An 11,291-nucleotide genomic window follows, 5' to 3' on the forward strand; every position below is an offset into this window, starting at 1 on the left:
GAAGAAGAGTTATGCAAATGATGATTAGGAATTTAGGGTTTCTCATTAGGAATTTAGGGTTTCTCTCTATATATATGGCATGTGAAATGACTAAAAAATATATATAAGAAATAAACTATTAAGAATAATTAAGTGAATTTATGAATTTTAGGAATTAGTGAGGACGGGACGGAGATCCCCACACCTGCCTTGGGAAAATTTTATCCCGTTTCTATTCCCGCAGAACAAATTTTTTCCAATTAGATCCTCATTTGGAGTGGTCCCTATGAAGATTTCTGTGCCTCGAAAAGTTTTGTTATTCCTAATCCATGTTTTGTTCAATGATTAGTGTTTCACTTATTTAAGGACCATTTCTAAATTAAAATATGCAAAATTTAAACTTTAATTATAAAAATTAGACCATCTTTCTCCTAGCAAACTGAAGAACCAGTCACCCATTCACTAAATCGGATTGAATTGTTAGCCAAATTGACCTTGTATCAGAACATGTGAAAACCGATTTGAACCTTCAAGGTTTATGAAAACCAGTAATTTGGTTGATTTTTAAAAACCGAACTAGGTCAAAGTTTTACTTTTTTTTTAAAGAATCCTTTTCAATATGATGTCGTTTAAATATGCATAAAAAATATATTATTTTTATTTTTAATATTTAAACTAAATTTTAAAATTATTTCTAATATTTTAAACATTATATTTAAGTTTCTAATATTTTAAAGTTGTTACATTATTATTCTACTGTCAGTTCTATTAAAAATTCTATAACGATGATATATGCGTGGATGATATAATCCACGGTAGAAAACTAATTTCATATTACTTTTAGTGAAAAATAAAAAACTAAATAAAAAAATAACAATAACATATCAGGAAAGGAAATATATTTTGGATTTTGTTTTGGTACTTGGTAGTGTTATTTTTATTTATTTATGTATTTTTATATTTTTTATTAATTAGTAATATGAAATCTATTTGTAACGTGTACGGATTTATATTTATTATAGAATCGTTAACAGAGTTACTAACAAGATAGTATTATAATAATTTTAAAACATTAAAAATTTAAATATAATATTTAAAATAAACAAATATTAGAAGATCGTTAAAAATTATTATTTCTTATTATTATTTTTAATTATTAATTTAAATTTTTTTAGTCTAATAATCCAATAACATATCTTAGTCTATTATTTATATCTTGATCTAAAAACATACCTAGACGCAACAACAGTAGTTCAGTTCTAATTATCTAACTAACTCCTAAGATATCTCTTATTTATCTAGAAGGAAAATCTCAACAATTCTTCTAAAAAAAGCAAACTATTATCCACCATCAAAGGTGGAACTACACTAAAGGTGATTATCTATTCTACTATAAATACACTAACATTTTTAGATATATTCAGAACCCAATCTACTAAAAATCTACTTTAAACCCTTGCTAACTTAAGTATCAAGGTCCCTTGTAGGTACCACCTCCAACCTCCTCACGAGGAACTCGGACGGCGGCACCTCGGCACAAGTAGAAGTCGAACGTTGTCCCAAAAGGAGTATGAACCTCACATTCAGGCCCAAAAGCAACCCCGTTTTAGGTAACCCACAGAATATTGGCGCCGTTGCCGGTTACCTAGAAGTCTACACCTCACCATGGCGGACAATCAGTTCAAAGATGGACACACAGCATCCAAATTAGAACCAGAACCTTATAACGATGACCGAGTACTCATGATACTTCCGCGACATGATAGAGCAAGTGGTCCTAACTGGGAGGGAACATCGAAAAACCCCCACCTAGGAGAATTAATTCAGAAATACATCCCTCAGAAAATGAAGAACTCCTGCATCCAACAGAAATTATGGGACTTGTACATGGGCACCATTGCCGATTAGAGCAACTTGAGCAAGAGATCAAGCAACAAATGGAAGCTGAAAAAGACTTGCAAAAGGAGGTGCAACGATGAAGAGAGATAGAAGAAAAGTTCTTGAGACTAGAAGCTGACATTCGAAATCGAAGAAACCATGCAAATCGGGAGGAAAGCCCTCTTGGAGGAGAAGATCTATTCATATAAGAGATCATGCGGGTTAGGTTTTTAGCAACTTTAAAAAGCCCCGACATATACCTCTATGACAGAATGACCGACGCAAGACACCACCTTAACAATTTTAAAAGTCGAATGTATTTGGTTGATGCGTCCAATACAACCCGCTACAAAATTTTTTCAAAAATGTTAACCAAAGCAGCGATGAAGTGGTTTGATAGCTTACCACCTAGATCAGTAACTTATTTCGACAACATTGCAAGAAAGTTTTTCACCCACTTTTCAATTAAAAAAAGATAAAGTCAAGCAAGCTCCTAGCCTTCTAGGGATTAAACAAGAAGTCAGAAAAACTCTTTGAGTTTATATGGAACAATTCAACAAAGCTTTTTTGGAGATCTAAAATTTACATACAGAAATAGTGATAATGGGTTTGGTTAACAGCCTTAGAGAAAGGCCGTTTTCTCAATCTATATCCAAGCGACATCCGACCTCTCTGTACAAAGTACAAAAATGACTAGAAAAATACATCAACATGGAGGAGAATTTCTGACTTAGAGAGCCAATTTCAAAAAAAAACCTTCCTTATCAAGCTCGAGAGAAAGATAAAGAAGCAAAGAAAAAGGATGAATATAATTCATACAAGTTTAAAAAATACCATAATTACACCCCCACTCTGAGTTTCTCTTATCGACATCTACAAGAAGATTTGTCACACTGAAAAATTTCTCTCCCTCGTCCCATCAAGAACAAGAAAGTTGGAAGTCGGGCGGAATAATGTGAGTATCACAAATTATATGGAAATTCCATCAATGATTGCTATGATTTGAAAAATGTGATAGAAAAATTTGCCAGAGAAGGTCATTTAGAAAGATACTTCGTAGAAAGATCGAATGATCCAGGAAAAAGGAAGAGGGGTGATGAAGACAGGGGTCGGTGAGATCGGCCACCCCAAACCCCTGATAGGCACATCCACATGATGGTTGGAGGATGTGCAGGAGAAGGGGTAACCAAGTCTTCTCGTAAAAGACATCTAAAAGAAGTCTATCAAGTTGGTGAATAATGCGAAGTTTCCGATTTACCCACAATCTCATTTACCAAAGAAGACGTTCAAGGAATAACCCCTAGCCATGACGATCCTGTCGTAATTACAATTATACTCGCAAATACAAACCTCCACAGAACTCTGGTAGATATGGGGAGCTCGGCTGATATATTATTCAAAACTACTTTTGACAAGCCCGGGTTAGAGGAAAAAGAACTAAGAGCCTATCCCAACAATCTTTTCGGTTTAAGGGACATGCCCATTCAACCTCTTGGCTTCATCTCCTTGCACACCACTTTTGGTAAAGGTTTGAAGTCTAGAATTTTGAGTATAGACTACATTGTGGTCGACGTGGCATCAGCCTACAATGCCTGATACATGCTTCAAATGTTCGAGATATGAAGAGTTCAAGTATTATTTAGAAGATATTAGTTTACATGTTTAGAATATTTTAATTTAATGTATTTTGATTTTGTTTATTTAATTACTAGATTGGGCCTTATGATTATGGGCTTTAGGGTTTTTCTTTGTTTTAACCTAATAAGAGGTTATAAATACCTCCTTAGCTATTGTAGTCGCAGAATAGAATTTTTAGAGGTTTCAAAACCCCCTTTTTGGTTTCGTGATGAAACCATGGTGTGGATAATTGAGGTTGAGGAGTCCCTCTCTTGTTACATCGGGGAATTGAGTAGAAGGTTGAGGAGCCCATTCGATTCAATTTCCAAACTATGACGTTGGCAAGTTAGGTTGAGGAGTCCCTTTCTTGTTGCGTCAAGAAATTGGGTAGAAAGTAGAGTGATTCTCTTTGTATTCAATTTCAATCTATCATTTTTATTTTTATTTTAATTTCAATGTATCTTTTTATTCAGTTTGAATCCTTATTTTCTTGTTTATCTTTTATTTTCCATATCATTTGGTATCAGAGCCTGGTATTAGATTAATTCTTATTAATCTATATTTGTTCTTCTTTTATCATAAAAAAAGAGTCCAGTATGTCGCATCTTTCTTTAAGTTTTCGTGTTCTTGTTTTTCGTTTGTGTTTCATTATTGTTTTGTCATCATTGTTGATTTTATTGTTTAAAAAAATAAAAAAAGCATACAGTGCAAAAAAAAGAAATATATACAAAAAAAGAAAAAAAAGAAATTATCTTCCTTGTAATTTTTGTGCTTTTCATATTCTATTTTTTCCACCTACAAGATTCGAGGACGAATCTTTTTTGAAGAGGAGGAGAATGATACATGCTTCAAATGTTCGAGATATGAAGAGTTCAAGTATTATTTAGAAGATATTAGTTTACATGTTTAGAATATTTTAATTTAATGTATTTTGATTTTGTTTATTTAATTACTAGATTGGGCCTTATGATTATGGGCTTTAGGGTTTTTCTTTGTTTTAACCTAATAAGAGGTTATAAATACCTCCTTAGCTATTGTAGTCGCAGAATAGAATTTTTAGAGGTTTCAAAACCCCTTTTTGGTTTCGTGATGAAACCATGGTGTGGACAATTGAGGTTGAGGAGTCCCTCTCTTGTTACATCGGGGAATTGAGTAGAAGGTTGAGAAGTCCCTTCGATTCAATTTCCAAACTATGGCGTTGGCAAGTTAGGTTGAGGAGTCCCTTTCTTGTTGCGTCAAGAAATTGGGTAGAAAGTAGAGTGATTCTCTTTGTATTCAATTTCAATCTATCATTTTTATTTTTATTTTAATTTCAATGTATCTTTTTATTCAGTTTGAATCCTTATTTTCTTGTTTATCTTTTATTTTCCATATCATTTATCTAATACGTGAGCTCTGATACCAAATGATATGGAAAATAAAAGATAAACAAGAAAATAAGGATTCAAACTGAATAAAAAGATACATTGAAATTAAAATAAAAATAAAAATGATAGATTGAAATTGAATACAAAGAGAATCACTCTACTTTCTACCCAATTTCTTGACGCAACAAGAAAGGGACTCCTCAACCTAACTTGCCAACGCCATAGTTTGGAAATTGAATCGAAGGGACTCCTCAACCTTCTACTCAATTCCCCGATGTAACAAGAGAGGGACTCCTCAACCTCAATTGTCCACACCATGGTTTCATCACGAAACCAAAAAGGGGTTTTGAAACCTCTAAAAATTCTATTCTGCGACTACAATAGCTAAGGAGGTATTTATAACCTCTTATTAGGTTAAAACAAAGAAAAACCCTAAAGCCCATAATCATAAGGCCCAATCTAGTAATTAAATAAACAAAATCAAAATACATTAAATTAAAATATTCTAAACATGTAAACTAATATCTTCTAAATAATACTTGAACTCTTCATATCTCGAACATTTGAAGCATGTATCAATGCCTTAATAGGTCGGACAATTTTGAATAGACTAGCTGTGGTCATTTCCACTCCTCATCCATGTATGAAATTTTTGACTTCAGAGGGAATCGCTACCATAAGAGGAGATCAGAGGTTAGCGCGAAAATATTATAATGAAAGATTGAATCCACGGGGAAGCGTTAAGGAGAAAGAAGTCAACACCATTGAATTGGGTGGAAAGATCGAAGAGGTTCAAATAATAGACCAGACAGAAAAAACAAGCACAGGAGTTAACCTGGATAAAGAATTGAAAATAGATCTCGTTAAGCTCTTACAACAAAATTCCGACCTCTTTGCTTGAATAACTTTCGACATGCTTAGGATACACCCCGACCTCATGAGTCACAAGCTCGCTATCTACCCGAACTCACGACCTGTTCAACAAAAGTGACAAAAGCTTGGGCCCGAAAGAGCACAAGTCGTGGTAAATGCACATTAAGAAACTTTTGACACATAAAAACCTAAACCCATAGTTGCTATTTTCACTACTTCACTGTCGAGAAGTGATGTGTAACATCAACTTCGAGCATTATTAAAACGAATCATGAATTCATCAATCGACTCCCAATCATCGTGCTTCAAAGTCACTAAATCAGTGATTGTTACATTCAATTTCCCTCTATAAAATTGGAAATGAAAAGCACTCTCCAATTGTGGCCAAGTTACAATCAAATTAGGAGATATGAAAACCAAGTAAAACCATTCTTCGTTAAAGAAGAAATAAAAAATGTCATTTTCAAATTTTCATCATTTGCTAAATTGCCTAATTCGATCATATATTGAGTGATATGCTGAGTAGTCGATTCACCAACCTCTCTAGCAAACTTTGTTATTATCTTATGATTTTTTACACCCCTAGATACTTTTGCCATTTGTACAACGACAAAAAATGCGGAAACAAAATATGGTCAATTCATAAAACCCACATTGAATCCGATCCTGTTGAGAACATCTTCGACAATTCTCGTAACTTGTTAACATCACCACGTTTATCAACTCACATTCAAACCAATACTTCATCTGCATTCTGATCGCGTCGAACTACTCGAGGGACCTCTTCACCCTAATGTATATCTTCATCCCTATTTCTAGGCATGTTCTCTAAATCTTCTGGGTTTACTTCAACATTTTGTCAATCGCCTTTGTCATATTCGAGCAATCTGCTCGACTTGTCTAGCAAGACATTCAAACTTTGTCTCATGATCATCCATCATGGAATTTAAGATAATAGTCATCTGTTGAGTTAATAAATTGACCAAATCATGATAACTTTCATCGACATGTTGTCGAAACGCCGCCACCAAACCCATGCTATTCAATGTTGTACCTACCTGATCATCATGGGCAAACTCAGGATGTTGTAAAGGTAGTTGATTATTAACTACCCTTGATGTACTTCCAAATCGAATTGGAGGCCCGTAATCACCCATTGGTGGAGTAAAACCTAGAGGGAGGCCGAAAGGAGGCCAACCTACAGTTACTGGCAGTTGCATTTGTGTTGGAGCAATTTGCAGGCGTGGATTACGCCCGGTATTCCCAGCAGGAAATTGCTAACTGTTGCATTCCCCAACATACTACTTTCCATATGTGATGTTAATTTTGCAAAAGTTTGTGCAACTATAGGAACATTATCATTTATGGATGACCCACTATTGGTATTAGAGATTTCGTCCGCTATATGTATAATCCTTCTACTTCTAAGTTGTATAAACTAAATTATCACAAAAAAATTTTGACATACTTTTTCAAAATTGTCCCACCAGGCATGCAAATTTGTTATTCATATTTTTAGCAAATTTGAGTTGGTTTGATATCTAATAATATGGGAGCAAAACCTACTCCTTTTATGAGTATCAGTTTTGAATTGTACATCAAAAGGTCCTAATTTTGGACTAATAAAGAAGAGAAGAAAAGATTCAAAATGTAAATAGAATTTAAATGACTTGAAATCGAAATTACAGAACAAAGTAAATGACTTGAAATTAAATTAAAGCAATAAAATACCTTCAACAAAAGTTAAAGGACTTTGAATTCAAAAAACAATACAAAAATGTTAAAGAAAAAAACAAAAGCTTTGAGTACCTTCTCAACATAATCCAGACAAATATCTTTGATTTATTCGTCATCAAATTATTATTTTTAGCCAACACTAAACTTTCACTCCATCTTATTTTAAAAATTTGGATCTTTATCCATCTCTATTTTTATAAATTAATTTTATTTTTCATTCTTATATGTATTTTCGTATATATTTAAGATATTCAGATATATATGAATATATATGAATTTTCATTCATTTATAATTAGAATTTATTTTTGATATATCAACAAAAATATTTTATATAATTATTTAATTATATTTATTTTTTAAATATATATATAATTATTTTATATTAATAATATGTTAAAATTAAATTTTTATATTTATATAAACATAAAAATACATATGAAGTATAAGTTATATTGAGATAAAAAAAATAATTAAAATATACTATCTCATTATGTACTTCATGTAAAAATACTAATATTTCTCTATTTTTATCGTTCGAATATTTCCTTTTTTTCGTCTCTTGTTCCAAAAGGACCACTACCTTAAACATGATTTAGGTTAATTTACATGATTCTCCACCATTTAGAATTTTTCATAAATTTTCAATATATCTTTTATCTTTGAGTTTTATTATATGATTAACAATGTAAAATATTTTACATAATTATTTAATTATATTTATTATTTTAAATAATTATTTATATAATTAATATAAAAAATAATTATTTTTACTAACTTAACATTATATAATTAAATACATGTACATAACTATTTTATATACAGTATATTAAAACTAAATTTTTAATTTTTACAATATATTAAATAAAAACTGAATTCTTTTATAAAATTATTGAGAATCATAATATATAAATCATAGAGTCATAATTTTTTTTTACTTTTTAAATGTATTTATTTTTTATTTATTATTAAAATAAATAAATAATTTTAAATATAATAAATATATAATTATAAATATTAAGTTAAATAGAATAACTTTAGCATTATTGTTCTTTTAAACTATTAATTATTCTAAAAATTAAATAAATATAATCATATGTGACAAAGAAAAACATATAATTAAAGAAGAAACAATAATAATAAAAGTAGGAGTTTGACAGGGGAAGAGACAAGTGCAGGTGGGATAATCTTGTCTCGTGGATTTCCGATAGAAAACAAAGGAGATCTCTCGCCAGATATGGATCCTCAGAATCTGTCACCTTTCAACCTATAAAGCAAAAGCAACTTCCCCTTCTCTTTCTCAACCAACTCCTCTTTAGTCTTTCTCTGCTTTTCTTCCAAACACACTCTCCGTCTCTCCTTTCTCATTTTTCTTCAAACTTCAAAGGAATATTCTCTTCATCGGAGATGGCAGCTGCCGCCGATCTTTTCATTCAGCGACTGCCTGAAGTGTCCGTGCGTGAGCTTCACGTCCTTGCCGTTGATGACAGCCATGTTGATCGCAAGGTCATTGAACGGTTGCTCAAAATCTCTTCATGCAAAGGTAACAAAATTCGTTGTAGTTGTTTTTATTTTATTTTCATTCCTTGGATTGAAAATTCTGAACTCTAAAAGCTTATTGGAACTTGGTTTTAATTTTGCAGTGACAGTTGTGGACAGTGGAACTAGAGCTTTACAGTATCTAGGGTTGGATGGAGGAGAGAAAAATAGTTCAATTGATTTTGATGTAAGCAAAAAAAAAAAAAGGAACAAAGGCTTTAAAATTGTGTTACTCTTAATGACTTGAATTGAATTCCACCATGGAAGTGTTGCTTATTTTTTTTTTTCATTTGTTTGACAGAGCATGAAGGTTAATCTGATAATGACTGACTATTCGATGCCGGGGATGACAGGATTTGAACTCCTAAAGAAGATCAAGGTGAGAATCTATGCTGTTATATTATTTTTGTATGGATTATAAAAGGGGATTTTGAATCTTTGACTGTTAATGTTTACCAATTTATGTTTGTTTAAGCAGGAATCGTCGATATTTAGAGAGATTCCGGTGGTGGTGATGTCTTCTGAGAATATCTTGACCCGAATTGATAGGTAAATAACACCTTCACCTTGTTTTGTTCTAGCTAAGCATGGTTTAGGGTTTAAATGATGGTGTTTGTATATAGAACGCAGACCTCTAATTGTGAAAAAGATGTATATTTGGATTATTAGATTAGTTCAAATTACATTATATTCCTTATATTTTCCAATTCAGGTTTGCTCAAACAAAAAATTGCTTGATGTAAAGATGCAAATCTTCCACAAATACGACAATTATAACATTAACACCCTTGTGGGGATCCAGAATTTAGAAATGATAATCGGGGGGAAAGGGTGTCAAAGTTTCTAAGATCTTTTGATATGATAGCCACTTAGGTTTAGGCTGGCATGGCAGTTTGGTTGGGTTGGGGTTAGTGCTAACAAGACATGAGGATAGCATAATGACTTGTTAAACTGACTAATTTTGGAACTTTTAATAACTACACTAAAAAGTTGAAATTTTCAATGCTTTTCTATTTAGAAAATCTTCTACAAAAATGCTTCGTGTACATAAAAAATCAACCACCAAATTAGCCCTCATATATTTGTGTATATATACATGTGTTATTTAACTTTTTTTCACTGTGTATTTTATATTTTAATATGTATTTTATATTGGTAGGTAATTTAGTGATTGATTTTTTATGTAGTTGAACTTTCTATCCTAGGTAGGGGCACTTGTTGGCTAGATTAAAAATTTAAAATATCAACCCAAGAGTAAGGTCTAAAGGAATTCTGGGATTGCCAATTATGCTAGGCTGGCAGCAGTTATTGTTTCTCGGTCAAAACAATAATTCACTAGACAACACATGGCCAAATATGATTTTCCCGGGATTTGAGGTTATTGACATTATCACACCCCATGTCCTTGATTTTGCAAGCAATCTTGCAAAGATCATTCAAGTGATACAAATGGATATCTAAAGCATTGAGTAACATGCTGCCCTTAATTGGCAATTTTGACCTCAATGATTGAAGCAGCAGGATCAAATACTGATTCTGACTTGTCTGCTTGTCCACACAGATTATCGGCAACAATTATTGTCATTGCAATATAATTAATAATTGCCATATATAATTGAAATTTTTGTTGCTTGTTTGAATGGCCATTATGTATAGAATCACTGATGATAGTTCAATTTAATCATTTTCAGTTGCTTGGAAGAAGGAGCAGAGGAGTTTCTGTTGAAACCTGTTAAGTTGTCCGACGTAAAACGTGTGACGGATTTCATCATGAGAGGTGAAGGGATGAAAGGAGGCAAAAGATCTCAAAAACGAAGGCGTTCGGACGATTGCATTCCATCTCTAACAACTGAACTTTCACCATTGTCTCCATCCACCTTGGCCTCAAAGAAATCTAAACTATGAGAAGTCGTTTTTATCTTATTATTTCTCCATTTTTGCCAGAACCATTGTTCATATACCAAAGCCTCATGATGTAATGTGCATTTTACACTATAGATTGCTGACAATTAGAATTAGGAAAACAAAAGAGACAGAGGATTGAGGTTTTTTCTTCCCCCCCCCCCCCCCCCCCCCCCTCTTTCCTTGGCTGATTTTGTTGTTGTACATATAAAAATTCATTAATAATTTTGATTAATGAAACATTCTATTTTGAGTCTACTTTATTCTCTATCGTATACTGTTCATCAGAAATTATGTATCCTTTGGAATTTACCAAAGTACTCATTCTGAGCCACAATGTTAGTGTTGTGCATAAGCGTTAAGAAAATACTGTTGTGCATAAGCGTTGAGAAAATAATTAT

General features: G+C 32.3%; 1 protein-coding gene across 1 annotated transcript; it reads left to right on the top strand.

Moving 5' to 3' along the window:
* Positions 1–8,614: 8,614 nt before the first annotated feature.
* Positions 8,615–11,067, top strand: LOC130983248 (two-component response regulator ARR5-like). Its single transcript, XM_057907454.1, has 5 exons — positions 8,615–8,992; positions 9,093–9,175; positions 9,290–9,367; positions 9,467–9,537; positions 10,680–11,067. The coding sequence occupies exons 1-5, from the start codon at positions 8,857–8,859 to the stop codon at positions 10,891–10,893; spliced, it is 582 nt and encodes a 193-aa protein (XP_057763437.1). The 5' UTR covers positions 8,615–8,856; the 3' UTR covers positions 10,894–11,067.
* The last annotated feature ends 224 nt before the right edge of the window (positions 11,068–11,291 follow it).

The sequence above is a fragment of the Arachis stenosperma genome, chromosome 5 (genome assembly GCF_014773155.1).
Source record: "Arachis stenosperma cultivar V10309 chromosome 5, arast.V10309.gnm1.PFL2, whole genome shotgun sequence".
Lineage (NCBI taxonomy): Eukaryota > Viridiplantae > Streptophyta > Magnoliopsida > Fabales > Fabaceae > Arachis > Arachis stenosperma.

Coding starts and splice junctions, on each gene's coding strand:
- LOC130983248 (XM_057907454.1), top strand. CDS start 8,857: ATGGCAGCTGCCGCCGATCTTTTCATTCAGCGACTGCCTGAAGTGTCC. Junction 9,176..9,289: donor ATAGTTCAATTGATTTTGAT/GTAAGCAAAAAA, acceptor TTTGTTTGACAG/AGCATGAAGGTTAATCTGAT. Junction 9,368..9,466: donor AACTCCTAAAGAAGATCAAG/GTGAGAATCTAT, acceptor TTGTTTAAGCAG/GAATCGTCGATATTTAGAGA.